The 22,277-nt window shown below is 46.2% G+C and overlaps 1 protein-coding gene across 1 annotated transcript; it reads left to right on the top strand.

Moving 5' to 3' along the window:
• The first annotated feature begins 19,471 nt into the window (after positions 1-19,471).
• Positions 19,472-21,617, top strand: RHOB (ras homolog family member B). The gene has a single exon (XM_074285369.1). It carries the CDS (start codon positions 19,896-19,898, stop codon positions 20,484-20,486), a length of 591 nt encoding a protein of 196 aa, XP_074141470.1. The 5' UTR covers positions 19,472-19,895; the 3' UTR covers positions 20,487-21,617.
• The last annotated feature ends 660 nt before the right edge of the window (positions 21,618-22,277 follow it).

The raw sequence follows: 22,277 nt of genomic DNA, 5'->3' as shown, positions 1-22,277 counted from the left end.
TATTTTTCTTACAATTTTGGTTGCATTCGTTTTGCTTGTGCAAAATCTTTTTAATTATATATAATCAAATTCTACTTTTTAATATTTATATTTTATATATAATGAATTTATATAATCAAAAGTCTATATTTTGTCATGCTTTCTATCTTCTTTGGTCCTAAATTTTTTCCTTATCCATAAATTTGACAGATAAAATATTCCATGCTCTCTTAATCTGCTTGTGGTATCACCTTTTATGTGTAAATTAAGTATTTACTTTGAATTTTCTTAGTATACAGTGAGAGATCCTGGTCTATACGTAGTTGCTGCCATATTGTTTTCTGGTAATTTTTTTCATTCAAATAATGATTTTTTTTTTCCAAAATCTTGGATCTTTGGGTTTATCATATACTAGAATACTATTATCATTTATCACTATACTTAATCCATTCCACTGATCTACCACTCTATTTCTTAGCCAGTACCAGATTATCTTGATAGCAATTTGAGATCTTATATGGTGCTGAGTAAATAGATTAACTCAGGTAGAATTGTCATTTTTATTATAATGGCTCAGCCTACCCATGGACAATTAATATTTTCCCATTCTTTAAGATTTGACTGAAAGGTGTTTTGTAACTGTGTTCACATAGTTCTTGGGTCTGAATCATCAGGTAAACTATCAAGCATTTTCAGGCTCTCCCAAGTTATTTTAAATGGAAATTATCTTTCTATCTCTTACTGCAGAATTTTGTTGATAATAGATAGAAATGCTGATTATTTGTGCAGGCTAATTTTGTATCCCGCAAAATTACTAAAGTTGTTAACAATTTCAAGTAGTTCTTAAATTGATATTTTAGTATAGCATCTACCATAACAGTAACATTGATTCTAAGTGTAACATCGTATCATCTGCAAAGAGTGATAGTTTCATATGTTCACTTTTTTTTGTTTTTTTCTTCTCTTGTGGTTTTTCATTTGTTCTGTTTTTATTACCCAACATGATTCATAAATAAATGTGTATTTTAAAAAGTTAATATATATGTGTAACGAGAAAAAAATAATTAATTTTTAAAAATTTTTAAATTTTATTTATAAATTTTTTGACATTATATATGCATGAGTATTTTTTATAACATTATCCCTTGTATTCATAAAAAAATAATTAATTAAAAAAAAGAAAAAGAAAGAGGATGTTAAAGGCAGAAATATGACCCTGAAAAATTATAGGAAAAAATGAGATATATTTAACAATTTTAAAACTTTGTTAGAGAAACATTATGATTTAATGAGTAGAGAGGTGGTTTTGGAGGCAGGACAATCTGGGTTCAAGTCAATACCCTACATGAATCACTTAAATTATTTTTTAAAATTTATTTTATTTGAAAAAACAGAAAAGAAATGCAAAACAGAACAGAACATTCTCATGTGCCCAGCAGAATAGCAGGGAGGATCTAGAACATCAGGGAGGATTCAAAATATAAAACAACAAATTACCAGATCAGGAAAGTATAGATAGATAGATAGATAGATAGATAGATATTAGTAGAAGAAATTAATGAATGTCCATTTGTTCTTTACTTCCTTGTAAATTATTCTTTGGTTCTCTGTTGCACATCTTATTTTCTTTATTCTTTTCCCCATTTTTCATCTCTTCCCAATACCCAAGCAAGCTACAGATAATAAAAGATATATTTATATATACATATAAATATTCTTGAATATTCTGAAATAAATTATAAACCTGAACACTCACATCCACATACCACCCACATCTTTCCTATCCCTGCTGTCTTTTTAATCAAATTCTGCTCCATAACTTGCCTTACTATTTTTTAACCTCTCCCCACTAAAGGATTCTTTCCCTTGTTTTTTCCCTTCACCTTTTACCCATGTTTTCTTCTTCTTTTTTTTTTTTCCTTTCTGAGGCTGGGGTCAAGTGACTTGCCCAGGGTCACACAGCTAGAAGTGTTAAGAGTCTGAGATCAGATTTGAACTCTGGTCCTCCTGAATTCAAGGCTGGTGCTCTCTCCACTGCGCCACCTAGCTGCCCCTCCCTTCACCTTTTACTTCTCCATCCTCTTATTCCCTCCCCTCTTATTTTGGAGGCTGCTATACATTTTATGTAGTGTTGCCTATTGAATCCATTCCCGATGTCACTTAAATTTGTAGTGCTGTAGGCCAGAGGTTGGCAAACATGCTGCTTACCTGCCTTACTGTGATCAAGTACAGTCCAACCAGGGAAATGTCTAACAAAATAAATAAAAGTATAATAAAAAGAGAGTGATGGCTTTATTTCCTCGCCACCTCTTCTAATTCCTTTAATTTCTTTTCCTTCTCATTGTTATAGCTAACAATTCTACTACAATATTAAATAATAGAGGTGATAATGTGTAATGTTCTTCTGTCAAGTATAATGTTCTCTCAGAGCAAGTTTCTTGGGGGGCTTCTGGAAGCATCCTTCCTTTCAATTGAGAGTAATCACCTCAAATGCAGCCAGGAGTTAAAGTCCAGATCCTTTATTGTCTCCTTCAAAATAGCCGGGGTAGCTTTCTTAGAGGCCTATCTCTCTCCCTTGTTCTTGCCTCTAGTCCTTTGTCTCTTCCAGCTTCTGTCTCTAGCTCCCTCTGAATCCAAAGCCTCCAGCCAGCACAAAGGTGGAAGTTGGAACGAAGCTGACTCCACCTCCGAGAGTGGGCTTGTGGGTTCCTGTGAGCTTGTGGGAGCTCCTCCTTATATAAGCTCTCTTAAAGGTGTGAACTCGAATAAGTACTAAGTATATAAACATTGTCTCTATCAATTCCAGTGACTTAGCATCTTGTTTCAAATTCTGGCCCATAACAATAACGGGCATCCTTGCTTCATCCCTGATTGTTTGGGGAAGCTCTTCCTTACAGATAATGAATGTTGTTAGTTTTAGAAAATTGCTTATCATTTAATAGGAATGGGTGCAGTATTTTGTCAAAAGCCTTTTCTGTATATATTGGGATAATCATATGATTTCCATTCGTTTTGTTATTGATACGGCCAATTATGCAGATAGTTTTCCTAATATTGAAGCAGCCCCAGTACTCTTCCACTATTTCCCATTGCCATTGGCACCTCCTTATCCTCAGTTTTATTGCAGTTTGCCTTTACCTCTTTGTGGTCTTTTGGGGATACTCAACATTAATTTTTCAGAGACCATGGTATTCCAGGCCTGACGGCCACACCAGAAATGAGGTTCAAAGACAAACATGAAAATTGGACCGAGCTCTCAGGGACCTTAGGTTCTCCTCACACGCAGAAACAAGTAAAGCATCAGCTTGACTGCTAAAGGTACTGTGGGGAGAGGTGAGATCAGTAAAGATTTATCAGAGGAGGTGAGACTGGACTGAACCTTGAAGAAACTTAAGGACTCTGAGGTGACCCATGAAGAAAGCATACCAGCAGAGGGGACATGGGGATAGAAAGCCAAGTGCCAAATTTGGGGGTCTGACATGGTTTGTTCAGAGGGAGGCAGCATAAGATAGGAGGAAGACTCCTGGGTCTAAAATGGGAGGTCCTGGGATTTTCAGACTTTCCTACTTTCTTCTGCCCACAGGGATAGAACATTGCCTTGAAGTGATTGCAGAGTAGAAAAAAAAAAAAAAAAAAAAAAAAAAAAAAAGTTAGGGCATAGCAATTGTTCTCCGGATTACTAAGGCAGACCCCAGGGGTGACCAGATCTCTAGGAAGGAGTTCAGCCTGATGGAAGTGCAAATACCTTCAGGCCAACTCTTCAGAATCCACAAACTACAAGCCTTGGGGGCAGGTGGATTAGGAGGCAACTTCAGCTTCAGGAACTTTCACCCCTAGGATAGCAAGGGCTTGAAAGACTGAGTAGCAGAAGATTTAGAGACCTTCCATTGGAGAGTCTATGGATCAGACACATGCTGGGCTGCAGCTTCAGGGGAGAAGGAACTAGCTCAAGCCTGGTGAGTGCATAGCAGAGGGAGGGAGTCCACGTCTCTCTGCTGCCTGTGGCCATTTGCAGGAGAACAGAGTCGCTGGTTTCAGTTCCAAAGTAGAGAGGATGGGAGGAGGAACCATAGAGACCAAGAGCATTTATGGGACAGTAAGACTGGAGGAACTCTGACTCTAGATTATGGGTAGACAGGAGTGCCCAAGACTGGGCCCTGAAACAGAGCTTAGGGGGAAAAACAAAAAACAAAAAACAAAACCAAAGAACAGGGAAAAAGAGCTGAGGTCTGGGGCATCATTCCCCACACCTCAGGACTAGAAATTGATTATAACAATGCTGCTAAAAAATAAGATTAAAATGAGTAAGCAATGCAGGAAGAGTCCAGCTAACTATGCAGATAAAAAAAGAACTGGGTTCATATTCAGAGAAACATAATAAAGCTAAAAAAAAGTCATTCTATTTTCTTTTTTTTTTTTTTTTTTTTTGAACCCCCAAAAATTTTTTTTTATTATATATATATATATATATATATATATATATATATATATATATATATATATATATTTTTTTTATAATATTATCCCTTGTATTCATTTTTCCAAATTACCCCCCCTCCCTCTATTCCCTCCCCCCGACGACAGGCAATACCATACATTTTACATGTGTTACAATATAGTCTAGGTACAACACATGTGTGCGAATATCATTTTCTTGCTGCACAACAAACATTAGAATCCGAAGGTACATGCAACCTGGGCAGACAGATATTAGTGCTAACAATTTTCATTCCCCTCCCAGTGTTTCTTCTCTGGGTGTAGCTACCTCTGTCCATCATTGATCAACTGGAAGTGAGTTGGATCTTCTTTATGTTGAAGATTTCCACTTCCATCAGAATACATCCTCATACAGTATTGTTGTTGAAGTGTACAGTGATCTTCTGGTTCTGCTCATTTCACTCAGCATCAGTTGATTTAAGTCTCTCCAGGCCTCTCTATATTCCTCCTGCTGGTCATTTCTTACCGAGCAATAATATTCCATAACCTTCATATACCACAATTTACCCAACCATTCTCCAACTGATGGACATCCATTCATCTTCCAGTTTCTAGCTACAACAAAAAGAGCTGCCACAAACATTTTGGCACATATATGTCTCTTTCCGCTCCATTCTATTTTCAATGAGAAATGTCAAATGGTCACAAGTTCCAAAAAAATTCTTGGAAGAATTTTTTTAAAAATTAAGAGAGATTGAGAGAAAATTTAGGAAAAAAACAAAACAAAAACAAAATAAGAGCAATCTAAGAAAATTAAGAAAAACAGTCAACCAACTGGAAACAAACAAAAGCTCCAGAAAAAAAAAATAATAATAATTCCCTCAAAAACTGGAACTGGGCAAGGAGAAACTAATGATTATAAGATAATGAGATAATTTTTTTTTTTTTAATCAAAAGAATAAAAAAAATGGAAGAGAATGTGAAACATCTCATCAGAAAAACAAACATCTGATCTGGACATAGTCGGACTACCTGAAAGATACGATCAAAAAAAATTAATTTTGATACAACAGTACAAAAAAATTTTATATCATTTTCATTAAAGCTTTTTATTTTCAAAACATATGCATATATAGTTTTCAACCATCACCCTTACAAAACTTGTTCCAAATTTTTCCCTCCCTTTCCCCCACTACCTTCCCTAGACAGAAAATAATCTATGTTAAATATGGGCAATTCTTCTATACATATTTCCACGATTATCTTGCTGCACAAGAAAAATAAGATAAAAAGGGGGAAAGTGAGAAAGAAAATAAAATGCAAGCAAACAGCAACAAAAAGAGCAAAAATATTATGTTGTGATCCACATTCAGTCTCCACAGTCCTCTCGATGTGTGTATATAGCTCTCTCCATCATTAGAATTGGCCTGAAAGAGCCATGTCCATCAGAGTTGATCATCGTATAATTTTGCTGTTGTGTACAATGATGTCCTGGTTTTGCTCACTTCCCTCAGCATCAGTTCATGTGAGTCTCTCCAGGCTTCTCTGAAATCCTCCTCCCGATCATTTCTTATAGAACAATAATATTCCATAACTTATTCAGCCATTGTCCAATTGATGGGCATCCATTCAGTTTCCAGTTTGCCACTACAAAAAAAGCTAATACATTTTTGCACATGTGGGTTCTTTTCCCTCCTTTATGATCTCTTTGGGATATAGGCCCAGTAATGACACTGCAGGATCAAAGGGTATGCTCAGTGTGATACCCCTTTGGACATAGTTCCGTATTGCTCTCCAAAATGGTTGGATCAGTTCACAATTCCACCAACAATGTATATATGTCCCAGTTTTCCCGCATCCCCTCCAACATTAATCATTATCTTTTCCTGTCATTTTAGTCAATCTGAGAGGTATGAGGTGATACCTCAGAGTTGTCTTAATTTGCATTTCTTTGATCAATAGTGATTTGGAGAACCTTTGCATATAACTAGAAATGGTTTCAATTTCTTCAGATGAAAAGGTGTACTTGAATCAAGGTCAGCAGAGTGCTTATAGTTAAATACTTACTCTGTAAGATAATGGATCTCTAAACATATACTTAATGTGATACTGTGAAGTAATGGTTGCACATGCTCAGTGTGCTGTAGTGATGTAATCGTACTGAAGTATTTAAGGGAGTCTCAGACACAGAAGACTCTCTCAGCCACAAACACAGAGAAGACTCGGGATTCCAGATTCCAGACTCCAGATTCCATCTTTGACCAGCTTCACGATGGCTTATCACTCCTCCACTAAGACCAAGGACTCAGGCTAGTCCCGAGATCCTTTAGAGAGCTATTATATTATATTAGTTTTATTTGTACAAAAAATTTTTAACTTAAAATAATCAAAATCATCCATTTTGTATTCAATAATTTTCTCCAGTCCTTCTCTGGCCACAAATCCCTTTCTTCTCCACAGATCTGAGAGGTAAACTCTCCTTTTTTCTTCTAATCTGCTTAAAATATCACTCTTTATGTCTACATCATGAGCCCATTTCAATCTTATCTTGATATAAGTGTTAGGTGTGGGTCAATGCCTAGTTTCTGTCATACTAATTTCCATTTTTTTTTCCAGCACTTTTTATCAAATAATAAGTTCTTATCCCCAAAGCTGGAGTCTTTGGGTTTGTCAAATACTAGATTATTATAATCATTGACTATTTTGTCCTGTGAACCTAACTTATTCTACAGATGATTATTTTATTTCTAAGCCATTACCAAATGGTTTTGATGACCACTGCTTTATAATATAGTTTTAGGTCTGGCACAACTAGGCCATCTTCATTTGCATTTTTTCATTGATTTCCTTGAAATTCTTGACCTTCCCAGTTGCTTCAGAAAAAAAGAAAAAGAAAGAAATTCTTGATCTTTTGTTCTTCCAGATGAACTCTATTATTATTTTTCCTAGCTCCATCAAATAATTTCTTGGGAGCTTGATTGAAATGGCACTGAATAAGTAGGTTAATTTAGATAGTATTATCATTTTTATTATATTAGCTCAGCCTACCCATGAGCACTTGATATTTTTCCAGTTGATTAGATCTGACTTTATTTGTATGGAAAGTGTTTTGCAATTGCATTGATATATTTCTTGATTTTGCCTGCACAAGAAAAAAAAAAAAATTAAGGAAAATGACCCTAAAGTTCTACAACAAGAAGGTGGAATAAAACCAGAAAAAACCTGAAATCACTACCTGAGCTCTCAGGAAGAAAACTTACAGGGATATCATAACCAAGTTTCAAAGTTCCTAGGCTAAGGAGAAAATGATACAAGCAACAAGGGGGAAAAATCAATTTAAATACCAAGGAGCTACAATAAGCATTACAAAAGAAGTAACAAGATGAAGGACCATAGTTCTTAGAACTCTATGTAAATCCTTTTTGTAGAACAAAAGACCTGGAATTATGTCCGAGAATAATTTACCCAACAATGTTAAGTATAATCCTGAATGGGACAAAAATGGATATTTAATGAATTGGAAGACTTTCAAGTATTTGTGACAAAAACAGAAGAACTTACTAGAAAATCTGACAAATGCAATCCAGGAAAAATATAAGGTAAATTATAAGGGATTCAACAATTTTATATATGAAAATGTTATGAGTACTTTTATGATTATCATCTTTACTCTTATTGGAAATGGATTAAAGAAGGGAAATCTATATATCTAGAAGGGTATAGAAGTCTTCTAAATTTAGAAAGAAATAAGAAGAGGGATAGTATAAGGGAGGGACTTTTAAGGAGTAGAGGAAAGATAAGGAAGAAACTTTTAGAAAGATAGGTAGATTAAGGTGAAGAATTCAGGGGGAGGATGAGAGAGAGAGACTTTTAGAGGAATGGATAGATTAAGAACTAGAAGAGCAAGGTAGTGACAGAAGTAATTTAGACAATGAGGAGGCATAAGGTAAATAGGGTAAGAAAGATAATCAGGAAAAATAATATAGAGGAAAATATACAACATATAATTATAATTTAGAATGTGAATGGGATGATCTATCCATGAAGTGAAAATAGATAGAATGGATTAAAAATCTGAATTTAACAATATGTTGCTTTGAGGAAACAATAAAAATGAGATGCACACAGAGTTGAAATAAAGATCTGGAGTAGAATTAATTTCTAAACAAAACAAAACAAAAAGGGATAGTGGTGATGATTCAAAGTTAGAAATAAAATAGATTAAATTAAAAAAGAAAACTAAGAAAACTTCACTGTGTCACCAATTTTATTCAATATTGTTTAAGTTTTATTTCTCAAGTATATAAAGAACACTGTCTAATTCCTTACAATATAAGTCATATCCCAATTGAGAAATTGCCAAGAGATATGAACAGGCAGTTTTTCAATGAAATCAAAAATTACAGATTATCATACAAAATGCTCTATATAGTTGCTGATCAGAGAAATTAAAATTAAAACAACTTTGAGATATCATTTTGTACTTATCAGATTGGCTAAAATGATAGATGCTCTTCAACTGTGGGTTGGCTAAATATGCTGTGTGTATATATGATTGCAATGATAGACACCATCTACATCCAGAGAAAGAACTGACAAATAGAAATATGCATGTCATGGTCTTAAATATATGTCTTTATTTGGAGATATATGTATATATGTGTTTGTAGATATCTATGTAGAGGTATTTGAGTTTAATTGTAGCTTTCTCCAGGGTGAGAGTAAAGGTGAGAAAAATAAATAAAAAGGACACAGCAGAGAATTAAAAGAAAGCCTAGAAGGAGGAAAAGGAAAGCTGGGTATCTTTGAAAACCATGTGTATCACCTCTCAGTTTGGCTAAGATGACAGGAAAAGATAATGATTAACGTTGGCAGTGGGACACTGACACGTTGTTGGTGAAGTTGTGAATTGATCCAGCCATTCTGGAGAGTGATTTGGAACTCTGCCCAAAGGGCTATCAACCTGGGCATCCCCTTTGATCCAGCAGTGTCTTTACTGGGCCTCTAACCCAAAGAGATCTTAAAGGAGAGAAAGGGACCCACGTGTGCAAAAATGTTTGTGGCAGCCCTTTTTGTAGTGGCAAGAAACTGGAAACTGGGTGGATGTCCATCAACTGGGGAATGGCTGAACGAGTTATAGTATATGAATGTTCTGGAATATTATTGTTCTATACGAAATGACCGATAGCATGATTTCTAAGAGACCTGGAGAGACTGACATGAACTGATGCTGAGTGAAGTGAACAGAATCAGGAGATCATTGTACATGGTAACAGCAAGATTTTGCAATGATCAATTCTGATGGACGCGGCTCTTTTCACCAATGAAGTGATTCAGGCCAGTTCCAATGGTCTTGTGATGGAGGGAGCCGTCTGCACTTAGAGAGAGGACTGTAGGAATTAAGTGTGCATCACAACATGGTATTTTCACTCTTTTTATTGTTGTTTGCTCACATTTTGTTTTCTTTTTCATTTTTTCCCTGTTTGACCTGATTTTTCTTGTGCAGCATAATAAATGTGAAAATACATATAGAAGAATTGCACATGTTTAACCCATTGGATTGCTTGACATCTAAGGGAGGTAGGTGGGGGAAAGAGAAGGAGAAAAAAATTTGGAACAAGAGGTTTTGCAAGGATGGATGTTGAAAATTATCTATGAATATGTTTCGAAAATAAACAGCTTTAATAAAAATGTATAGTATTTATGACATAGGTTTTCTTGAAATGGGAATTTATTAGTGTTTTATATTGAATCTTCTTATATCCTGCTGTGCACATGGAAAGGTTATTTCTTTTTTATCCTTTTGTACTTAAGTTTAAAATGAATTTTAAAAGTTAATGAAAAAAAAATAGAATGAGAAGCCTGCATTCAAATTCCACTCCAAGGAACACAAGGCCTTCGTGAAGGTCACTGGGTACATCAGCTAAGAGGGTTTTTGGAACCTTAGAGAATGATGGGCTTGGAAGCCAGACTGGGAATGGGTTTGGGGGAGGTGCAGTGAGGTGCCAGCTTTCTGTCTGCATCAAAACCTAATGAGCTAAAGCACTGTGCTGGGATAGGATTTTGTCCTAGAGTTCTTGCGTTGTTCCTTTCCCTTTCTTTTCCTTCCTTTTAGATTCAGAGAAATGACTCATCTATAGATGGAGTGCCTCCCTAATACTGCTTCTAGGTTTAAAGGGTGTTATGTGTGAAATGGTGATGATCCTACCCTTGCTGGGTTATGGTGACATCAAAGGAGATCGTGCATGACTTTCTCTTTAGAGCCTTGACAGAAATGTTTTCAGGGGTTGGGGATAGAGGGCGGAGTGGAATCCCAGAATCCCAAAGTCAAAAGGGCATTCAGAGGTATCCGACCCAAAGCGGACCAAGGCCAGACAAATCATGTTCCCAGAATGTCAAACACTTTTAGGCCCAAGGGCATCATGGCTGCACTTGGAAAGAGAAGGCCTGAACTTGGACCTCAGAGTACTACTTCTTGCTAGCTTGGAGACCTCAACCAAGTGTTTTCCCCTCACCCAGGTCTCCATAACTTTGGGGTTATTTAGGATTCTTCCCTCATCCTCCTGGACCAATCCTGCTTCTGGAGCACCTCTCCCACCTGCCCTTTCCTCCCTATTCAGAACGAGAATCCAAATAAATGGGCATCTCCATATACAATGTTGAAGAAAAAGAGGAACTAGGAATCTACATGATAAACATCTGGCTTTTCTTCTAAAGATGAAATATAAATTGGTAGACAAATTGCACATAGATTTATAATAGATTCAGTGTATGACTTCCCAAACTGTCCTACTCCTCTTTGTTTTTTCCTATCATTTCCTTCCATTCTCTCTTCTGGGCATTTGGGAAGGGGGGTTGTATAACTCTCTCCTATTTCCTAACTCAGCCAGGAAGGGAATCAGACTTCCTTATCCCTCTGGCATCCTCTAGACAAAGTTCATTAATATAAATCTTCTGAGTTTTCTCTGAAATCTTGTCCTGCATCCTTTCCTTTTAGTTTTACTTTATTTGTTTTTAATACACATTGTCTTATGAATCATGTTGGGAGAGAAAAACAAAAGGGAAAAACCATGGGAGAGATAAAAAAAAAAAAAAAAAAAAAAAAAAAAAAACAGAAACAAGAAGTGAACACAGCATGTGCTGATTTACATTTGGTCTCCTTAGTTCTTTTTCTGGTTGCAGGGGGCATTTTCTGTCCAAAACCTGTGGGGATTACTCTGAATCCCTGAACCCCTGAGAACCAAGCTTTTCATAGTTGATCTGTCACTGTGTCCAATGATCTCCTGGTCCTGCTCACTTCCCTCAGCATCGATTCCTGTAAGTCTCTCCGGCCTCTCTGTATTCATCCTGCTGATCGTTTCTTACAGAACAATATTTCATAACATTCCTATACCACAATTTATTCAGCCATTCTCCAATTGAGGGCCATCCACTCGGTTTCCAGTTTCTGGCCACTACAAAAAGGGCTGCCACAAACCTTTGTGCACGTGTGGTTCCCCTTCCCTCCTTTAAGATCTCTTTGGGATACAGGCCTGGTAAGCATCCTTTCCTACAGCACCACAATTGTCTCAGCCTTTCCCCATTCACTGGACAGCACTTAATTTCCTAGTCTTTGTTCCCACAAAAAGGGCCTTAATAAATACACTTGTAGGTAGAGGTCCTCTTCTCCCTTGAATCCCTTCAGGCAAGGGCCTGGTGGGATTGAGTGGCTCTCATTTGCACCTGACCACAGTTTCTGATCTCCAGTCTGATCTTCTGCCCTCAAGGAGCTTCCATGACCAGACCACACACTAATAAATCTATGCAAATCAAGTTATAGATAGGAGAAGTGGGAACTCTCCTACAGAAGGAAGGCACTGAGATTGTGTGGTGGGGAAAACTTTCAGCAAAAGATGGAGTTTTAGCTGGGACATGAAGGAAACCTGGGAGGTCGGCAGCCAGAGCAAAGGAGAGAGAGTTTTGCAAGGCTTTGGGAAGAGGAGAATAAGGTATAAGAGAGGGAGGAGGGGACTAGGCTATAAATTTTGAGCAGAGCATCCTGGAGCCACTGGGGTTAGGGGGTGACTGAGTGGAGGATGGATTATAGTGGGGAGAGACTCGAGGCAGGCAGGCCCTCAGCAGGATAATGCAGCCATCCAGCTGTGAGGTGATGAGGGCTTGCACCAGGACCAGGACTAACACCACCAGGAGGCTCGGTGTTAGAGGAGGGAAGGGGTCACCATGTGGTGAAGTGAAGTGGACAGGCCTGGGCACTCGGCAGCTAAGAGATTGTGAGGAGTCCAGGGGACCCTTGGTTGTGAGCCAGGGAGACTGGGAGGAGGTGGTGCCCTTGATGGTGATGGGGAAGATGGAAGGAGGCAGGGAGGGCTTGGAGAAAGATCTTGGGCTCTGCTTCCCAATGTCGAGGTGCAGGCATCTGAACATGTGAGACATGCACGCAGGGCAGCTGGAGATGAGAGACTGAAAGTCAGCAGAGAGACCGGGCCCAAAAAGTAGATTTGAGAATCCTCAGCTTGAATCCAAGAGAGCAGATAAGATCATTAAATCCTTGGGAGTTGATAAGACCATTAATCCTTGGGAGGTAATGAGATCATTAAATCCTTGAGAATTGATGAGATCACCTAGGGAAGCAGATGAGGGAGATGATCCAAAGGCCCAGGACAGTCTTGGGGACACCAAGGGCTAGAAGGTGTGTCTGTGATGGGGAATTAGAGAAGGAGACAGAAGGAGCAGTCAGAGAGGGAGGGAAAGAACCAGGAGAATGAGGGCAGCGTCCCAAAACCTGCTGGGAGGAGAGAGTGACTCACAGGGCCAAAGGCTGCAGAGGTCAAGAAGAAGGAGGATTTGGATTTGGCAATAAAAGGGTGGATTCCTGGTCCTTTTGGGGAAAGCAGCCCTGGTGGAGGAGGTCAGAGGCCATGAATGGAGGCAGCTGGTGTAGATGGTTTTTTTGAGGAGCTGAGCTTCAATAAAAGATAGTGAGATAGAAAGATCAGGGAACGGGTTGAGGATGGGGGAGATGTGGACATGTCTGTGGTGAGGAGGGAGAGACTGAAGGCAAGTGAGAGGGGGATGGCAGAGTCTGCTGGGGGAGGCCGGATGGAAGGGGACCTCTTGTGAAGTGGAGGGTCAGCCTTGGGCAGCATTATGGGAGATAGGGATGATGGGGCTGAGGGGCAGAAGGTCCCCGAGTGCTAGGAGATGAGAAAGAGGAGAGAAGAGGGAGCTCATGGAGAGTGGCCTCCATTTTTCCTGGGGTCTCAGCTGAGAGTGGGGAGAGGGGAACCATGAGAGGCTTGAGGAGAGATGAGGAACTCTGGAGGAGCCTTGGTGGAGAGTGGGACAGTGAGCTCTTGAGAGGTATGGCGGGATTGCCAGGCAGCAGTGAGGGCCCAGGGAGGTTGTATCATATCTACTTATGATGGGCTTCTCCACCTTCATTTAGCAGCCCGTGTGTAGGAGTGAAGGTGGTGATGGGAGTGACCGGAGGCTGAGAGGAGGCCAGGGCAGTGCTGAACCGGCTCACCGAGAGGACAAGAAAAGGATACAAGGAGAGAGAAACTAGTGCTGGGGAGATGGTCTGGGAGGGAATGGAAGGGTCACGGGACTGGAGGTCATGACGCAGGCCTTCTGATCCCACCTTCTGATCTCTAGCAATGCACTGTGACACTGACAAACTGCACTGCATTTTCCTGTCTCTGGGCTTTTAGAACAATTATTAAACCTTTTTATTTTCAAAACATGTAGAGATCATTTTCAGCATTCTCCTTGCAAAACCTTGTGTTCCAGAATTCTTTCTCCCTCTCCTCCCCTAACCCCTCCCCTAGATGGCAAGAAATTCAGTATAGGTTAAACATGTGCAATTCCTCTATACATATTTCCAACAATATCATGTTACACAAGAAAAATCAGATCCCAAAGGGAAAAAAATGAGAAAGAAAACAAAATGCGAGCAAACCACAGAGTAAAAATGCTGTGTTGTAATCCCATCAGTCCCCACAGCCTCTCTCTGGGTGCAGATGCTCTCTCCATCACAAGATCATTGGAACTGCCCGAATCATCTCACTGTGGGAAAGAGTCACATCCATCAGAACTGATCATAGTATAATATTGATGTTTCCTTGTACAAGGATCTCCTGGTCCTGCTCACTTCCCTCAGCATCAGTTCATGTGAGTCTCTCCAGACCTCGATGAAATCTTCCAGCTGGTCATTTCTTACCGAACAATAATATTCCAGAACATTCATATACCATAGTTTATTCAGCCATTCTCCCACTGATGGGCAGCCACTCAGTTTCCTGTTTCTTGCCACTACAAAAAGGGCTGCCACAAACACTTTTGCACGTGTGGGCCCCTTTCCCTCCTTTAAGATCTCTCTGAGATATAAACCTGTTGGCATACATGGGAGCACCTGCCTGTGGCTGCTGGAGACTCAACCCAGAATGGATCTCCTCTTGTGAAAGGATGATATAAGGAGACGAGAAGAAGTTGTTCTCTGACCTCTATTAGAGGCAGTTGCATTGTCTGACCTCCCTCCTCTTCCCTCTACTTCCAATTTATCTCATTCCCAGTCCTGTGTCACCACAGGCTGCCCTGCAGCTCCTTCAGATGCTGTGATCCACGTGGAGGCTCTTGGAGAACTGACCTGTCCCTTAACATAAGCCCAGTAGTAACTGTTGGGTCAAAGGGTATGCAGTTTGATAGCCCCTTTGGACATAGTTCCAAATTGCTCATGGAAGCTTCTTTTACAATAAAAATAGTTGAGGCCTTTAATTGGAGCATATGCTGGAAAACCGAAGTTCAAAGCCTACCTTAGATGTGTTTTAGCTGTGTGACCCTGGGTAAGTCACCACCTCTGTCTGCCTTAGTTTCCTCATTTTTAAAATGAGGATCAAAAAAGCATCCACCTTCCAGAGTTGTGGTAAGTGTCAAATGAGACTATTTATCAAGTGCTCCCCACAGTACCTGGCACACCGTAGGTGCCTAATAAGTACTTGTTTATTTCCCTTCCCCTTATTTCCTGAAGTTGTCAGACCCTTCAGCAGGGCCAGAATTCCCAAGCCTTCATACTGAGGCTGCCACAAGAGGGCGCAGGCGTCCCAGAGAATCTGTGCCCAGCCTAGCAGGCAGGGGATCCGAGCTGTGCCAATGGCAATACAGCCCTGGAGGGGTGTGACCCAGGGGGTGAGGGAGCCCATGGCCACGGTTCCATGTCCTGTTCAGATGATCCAAAGGCTCCCGATTTCTCTTCTCTCTGTGTGTCTGTGCTGGTCACCAAATGCCCTCCGGAGCCCAGTCTGAAGGAGCAGGATCGCTGCCCAGTTCTGGTCTGTAAAATGGAGAGAATAATCCTTATACTGCTGGGAAGAAGCCCTGGCCCTGCAAGCCTGAGCTGCTGGGATAACAACAAGGACTCCACTGGGGTTCATCTTGCTCTTGTCATTTCCCACGGGCTTGGGGGACAAACCCCCTCCAGTTCTTTCCCTTCCAGTCACTAGAACAGGGACTTGCACAGGTGGGCTTCATCATAATTTCTGGAAGCAGAATTGGGCTACAACCTCATTACTCTTATTACCAGCAAGATAGATGGCTTGGACCTGGGATTTTGCTGGCAGAGAACACTCCCGTACTTGGTCCTTGCTCTATAATGTTGAGCCTTGAGAGAATTCCCCAGAGCCAGAGGCAAAGTACAATGGGGGCAGAGGAGAGGCAGGGAGACATGGGTCCAGGGACAGAGATCTCCGCCAGCAGCCCAGCCTTCACCTGGAAATGTACCGCTCTCCATTGTACTGAATTGGATTCATTGTGCGGGATGTTTCCCAGTGACGTGGTCATCTGGTTCATCTTCATTGGGGACTGGGGTAGACCGCACATGGCCAAGCCGCTTGACGTCCCTGCCCTTGAGGACCAAGAGTGTATGTGACGTGCCCAGAATCTGACGAGGATCGGTCAGAAATGAGACTCGAACCCAGATCTTTAAGGCCTTGAGGTCAGTTCTTCAGTAACTAAGCCATCCCACCTCTGTGGCAGCCATCACTACCACCACCACCATCATCATCATCATAATCATCACCAGCAGGGCGGCTGCAGTTGTAATAATAGTTTGCCAAATTCAATTTACCAGGCACTTATTAGGCACCTTTTATATGCTAGTGATCCATAGTTTGTAAGAGGTAAGGATACAGAGGCATGTGGAGCTGGGAGGGAGATCAAACCTCAACACAAAGTGCCCCAGATAACTCTCAGGCCAGAGGGATCCTAAGGGGGAGGGGTGGGGGGACCTGGAAGGGCCCTTAAACTGAGCCTAGAAGAAAACCTGGGATTCCTCAGATCCAGGGGAGGAGGCAACATATTGGGTGGGAGAGAGGATGTCTTAGAAAAGGTGACAGTGGGGAAGGGAACAAGGGTCTTCTCTTTGTACCTCAGTTTCCTCCTCTGCAAAGTGAGAATGATCCCTTCCCCCAACTATGACCTGGAGGACTGTGCCCCAGCAGCCGCTGGGTAATCTGTACTTGCTCTCTGTCTAGGGTCTCTCAAAGGTTTGTCCAAGGCTGGGATTCTGGCAGAACTCCCCAGCACTGCTTTCATTTCCCTGGTTTTCTGTTCTCTTGTTTACTGGAAAGAAAAAGGGGGGGCACTCACGGGAAGCAGCCCCATGGGAAGGTGTCTGGAGCTCAGGAAACAGTGAATTTACTGTTTCCTGCTTCATTGTGTTTGAAATAAAAGCATTGTTTGGTGTTCTGAATTTTCAAAATGTTATTTCTCCCCAAGGTCCCCCTCCTACCCTCACCCCCCCTGACCTCCATCCCTCAGACTCCCAAGTGAAGATAAGCAAGAAAGAAAACATGGCTGAGGAAAGCTGGCCGGGAAAACAGGCGGAAGGAGGCTGGACCCTTGGCCTCCAGCAGACTAGTTTTAGAGAAGCAGATAATTCTGGGAGGCTGGGGGGGGGGGGGTGCTGAAGGGCTGGAGAGAATGGGCTTTGCTCCTCACTCCCCGTGGGTGACTCTGGCCTCCCAGAGACTGCGCCCTTTTCTGTTAAATGAGGGGAGCCTCCGGCCTAGAAGCAAGCCTATTGGCACCTCTCCAGTCTGCGGGTGTAGAGCACCTCCAGTTAGTCAGACTAGAAGTGGCCATCCCGGCCACTGGGGGACGGTTCCATCCATTTCCATGTGGCACAGACTTACGGTTACTATTTTTCAGATGGGAAACCGAAACCCCCAGAGCGTGGGGAAGTGGGCCTTTGCTTCAGGGCCAAAGCTTTCCCTCTGAGTCACTCCTGTCCAGCTCAGGGCTAGCCCCTTAGCCAACGCTATTGAACTCTTTTCCGTTTATGGGTCATCGGACCTTGACCTTGGTCATCGGCCTTCTCCCTTCCCCTGCAGAACAGAAGCTCCTCGAGGGCAGGAATTGTTTCATTTTTCTCAAGCCCAGTGCCAGTCCTGCCTTAATAAGGGCTAGTATTCGCCTGGGTGGGGGGTGGCGGCTGAAAGGGGTCCCAAACCCAGCCTGCCACTTCTGTGGTGTTATAGACAGCAAAGAGTCCCCTGGGAGAGACTGAGGCCCAGGAGCAGGGAGGTGGTCCCTTCTGGAGGAGGGGGCTCAGCGGGGGCCTCCATGGGAAGGTAACTAGGAGGGGGAAGGGGGAAGGCTCCAGGGCCCAGAGGCTCAAATGAGGGATCTTAGTTTGGAGAGGAGGAAGCTGAGGGCCCAGGGGGACCCGGGATAGGGTAAGATTCCAGTCCCCTAGTGTGGGAAATCCCCAGGTCCTGGGAAAGAGGATTCCCTTTCTTCTGCTTTAAGCAGTTAATTACCAAGCACTAATTGGGGCCTGGGAGCCGGGCTTCCATTGGGCGGAGCACCCGAACCAAAGGGGGGGACTCCTGTGGCTCACTTTCCACTAGAGACTGAGACCCTGAAGGCGGGCTCCCCGCAGTGCGGACCCCTGGGAGGGGCAGGGGGCGCCGCTCAGGAGGCAAACTTGAACTCGGCTCTTGCTCCCCCGCGGCCTCTCCAAAAATTGAGCGGAACAAAGCCAAGAGCCGGACCGAAGGGGGCGGGGCTGGGGGGGGACTTCGAAAAGGCGGGTGAAGGAGGGGGCGCTGGAGGGCGTCGGGGGCTCTCCCTCCCCTTCCTTCCCAGCTGTCGCGCGTGCAGGAGCTTTACCGTCCCCACCTCTGTCCCCTGCTCCTCACCGGCGCCCCCAGCCCCTTCTGGGCCCCCCCCCCGCATTCTGGCCTCGCCTCGAGCCTCCCGGCCTCAGAACCCCCCTTCTGCGGCCCATCCCCCGCCCGGGAGCCCCCGGCAGCTGCCAGAGACCTCCGTCAGAAGCTCGGCTCCGCTCTCGGCCGGGCCGATTCAGGGCTCGGGGGCAAATCGACAGCCCCTCCCCGCCCCCATTACGAGACTCCCCTCCTCCCGCTCCGGGACCGTCCGACCCTCTGGCAATCCCCGGGCGGGACCCGGATCGCCGCCTCGGGGCCTTTGTCCCGAACGTTCGCCCCTTGGCCTTCTCCTACTAGAACGTCGGGCTTCCTTCAAAGCTCGGACCCCCGGCGGGCGGCCCTGCGGACCCTCCCCCCGCCCAGCCCCCTCCCCCGAGCATGGGGACCGTAAGCTCCCTGAGGGCAGGGGCCCCGGGCTTTGCCACTTGTGTCCCCAGCGCCCAGCCGGGCGCTCGCCGTTTCTAGGCAAGAAATCCCCGTCCGTGTGTGTGTGTGGGGGGGGGTGCGCTCCCTTCGCTCGCGGTTCGACCCCGGGATCAGCTGCGGCTGCAGCGGTGGCAGATGCAGCAGAAGCCGGAGCAAGAGCAGCAACCGCGGCCCCCGCCCCGCCCCGCCCCCGCCTCTCACCCGCCGCCAGCCCCGCCCTCGCTCCGCCCCTCCCTCCTTCCTTCCCTCCTCCCTCCGGCAGCCCCCGGGCCCCGCCCGCCGGCCTGCCGTCGCCGCCGGCCAATCAGGGTGCGCCCGCCCAGCGATGAGCTCAGCCCTCTAGATTTCCATTGGTTGGCTATATTAAGAAAGTGGCCGAGCCCTTTAAATAGCGGGCGCCGGGGCTCAGGCTGCAGTAGCAGCCGGATCGAGACGGAAGTGGGCCCGTGGGTCGTCGGGAGGGAGGGGGAGCCAGACAGAGAAAGCAGGAGGCAGCGACCCCCTTCTCCCCCGAGAGCACCCAGGGACCCCCGAGCCCGGAGCCGGCCGGGAGGAGCCCGCGAGGCGCGGAGGCGGAGCGCTAGGACCGAGGCAGCTCCGACACCTGCAGCGGCAGCGGCGGCACCCGCCCGGCCCCGGCCCCCGGCGGCCACGGTGCGCTCCCTGAAGGCCGGCCCAGCGGCCGCGCCCGGCTCCGCGCAGGCGGCGGCGGCGGCGTCTGCGCCGTCGGGGCCCGGGGGCTCCGCGAACTCGGCCGCCGGCCCGGGCCTGCCCCCGTCCCCCCGGGCGTCCCCGCGGCCGCCGCCCCCGCCCCCGGCCGGCCTGGCCATGGCGGCCATCCGCAAGAAGCTGGTGGTGGTGGGCGACGGCGCGTGCGGCAAGACGTGCCTGCTGATCGTGTTCAGCAAGGACGAGTTCCCCGAGGTGTACGTGCCCACCGTGTTCGAGAATTACGTGGCCGACATCGAGGTGGACGGCAAGCAGGTGGAGCTGGCGCTCTGGGACACGGCCGGCCAGGAGGACTACGACCGCCTGCGGCCGCTCTCCTACCCCGACACGGACGTGATCCTCATGTGCTTCTCGGTGGACAGCCCGGACTCGCTGGAGAACATCCCCGAGAAGTGGGTGCCCGAGGTGAAGCACTTCTGCCCCAACGTGCCCATCATCCTGGTGGCCAACAAGAAGGACCTCCGCAACGACGAGCACGTGCGCAACGAGCTGGCGCGCATGAAGCAGGAGCCGGTGCGCACCGAGGACGGCCGCGCCATGGCCGTGCGCATCCAGGCCTACGACTACCTCGAGTGCTCGGCCAAGACCAAGGAGGGCGTGCGCGAGGTCTTCGAGACGGCCACCCGCGCCGCGCTCCAGAAGCGCTACGGCTCGCAGACGGGCTGCGTCAATTGCTGCAAGGTGCTCTGAGGCCGCGCACGGACAAAGGCCGGGGCCCGCCGACGGGCTCCGTCCGCCTCCCGGCCCCGCCGCCGCCGGAGGGCCTGGGGCGGGCGGGGGCTGGGGTGTGCGCGAGTGCGCGCGAGTGCGCGCGGCCGCCCGGGCCCCGAGAACGGGAAGAAAGCGTCCCGGTGGCGCTGGGCGCGGGAGGGAGCGGGCGCCGCCCCCGCCCGGCTGCTGAGCTCGGCATTCCTGCCTCCTTTCTTCCCGAGCTCTCCGCCCGCCCCCCTCGGTGTTGGGCCTGGCTGTTCCTGGGGGTGTGTCTCCAGTGCGGGTGGGGGGATGGGGCGGGGGTGGGCACTGTTACTTAGTGATAAATATAATTTTATTTTTTGGCAGTAGGATCTGTGAAAGGCCTGCTCTTATTTAAGGAGGGGGGAGGGGAGAGCGGCAGAACGTTCGGGGACCCCCGTGCCCCCGCTGCCGTGCCCGGCGCTGGGATCGAACGGATGTGCACCCCTGGAAGATCGGGGGCGACTGCCGGGGGCGGGGAGCGCAGCTTAAGCAGCCCCGGGGCTGGGCTCGGCCCTTCTGGGGGCGGGGAGGAATCGCGCCCGGTGCCGGGCTCCTGCCGGCCCCCGCCTTCTCTCCGTGGGCATCGCCGAGAGGGGAGTCGGGGCTTTATCCCCCCTCCCCCGTTCAGCCGAGCCGCCGTTGCACAAAGGCCTTCTTCCTCCCACCGGCCCGGCCACCTCCGCCTGCCGTCACCCGGGAGGAGAAGAAACCGCTGTAAGATTGTTTCTCCTCCCAGTGCCAGGCGACGCTGGGGGGGAGGGGTCGCCTTTGTGCCCAGCGGGCACCTTGGGTAAAGGGCCGGGGACGGCGCGGGGGCTATTGAAACAATCTCGCCGGGCGGCCCGGCCTTCGGGACCGCGCAGGCGTCTCCGGGGAGGCGGCCTGCCCCCTTTGTCGTAGTCGCATCCCCTCCGCCCCTCCCCCAGCGGTACTTTGACCAGAGTCTGGGTTTTTATTTTTATTTTTTAAATAAACTGACCGTTGATAAAGTGATCATCACTTCCATAAAGGTGTTTACATGATATGCTCTAAAGCTTGTGCACAAAGGTTTTTGTCAAACATTAAAAGATTTCAGCGATTTCACAAGGTGTCCGCTGGTTTACTACCGAGATGCCGGCTGGGGCAGGGCCCGGGGAGCCTCGGCTTTCTCTGCTGGGAGGGGCCGGCGGGGGAGGGGGCTCAGGCACGCTCCCTTAGGGGCCGCGCTGCATTGTCCCCAAATTCAAGGGGAGGGAAAGCCGGCGCCCTCGCCCTCGCCCCCGAAGGCCCGGCGGATGCTCTTGCCAGCGACTGTCCGGACAAACGAGGGACCATCCGGGCCCTAGAACTAGGGGGAGGCAGGAGAGGCCTTCGGGAGAAGGGGCAGGTTTGGCTGGGCCTTGAGGGGGAGCCTGGGGGGATGAGGCCCGGAATCCCTGTCCAGCAGCAGGGGCTGAGTATTGTACTCCTAAGTGGGTAAGAGGGGCCGCTGCGGTTTGGAGGGAGCTCTCACTCCCACATCTGTGTGCTGGGGTCGGGGGTGGGGACCCGCTGAGAACATTGCTGAAGTCACAGGGAAGAACACAAAGGCGGTGGGAGTCCTGGGAGACCTCTGCCCCGGCAGTTCTGAGCCTTGACAACACAGCAATGGTCAAAATAGATATAATTGAGCTCAATATGCATTCCCTTGTTTATCCCTAATGTAGATCTAAGCTAGTAAGAGCCCACTTTTCTAAATGATTCACACCCATCATGCTGGGACGGAAG

Source organism: Sminthopsis crassicaudata, chromosome 2, assembly GCF_048593235.1.
Source record: "Sminthopsis crassicaudata isolate SCR6 chromosome 2, ASM4859323v1, whole genome shotgun sequence".
In the NCBI taxonomy this organism is placed as follows: domain Eukaryota; kingdom Metazoa; phylum Chordata; class Mammalia; order Dasyuromorphia; family Dasyuridae; genus Sminthopsis; species Sminthopsis crassicaudata.
Note: the sequence above shows the minus strand (reverse complement) of the source record. Positions and strands in the feature narration are given on the sequence as shown.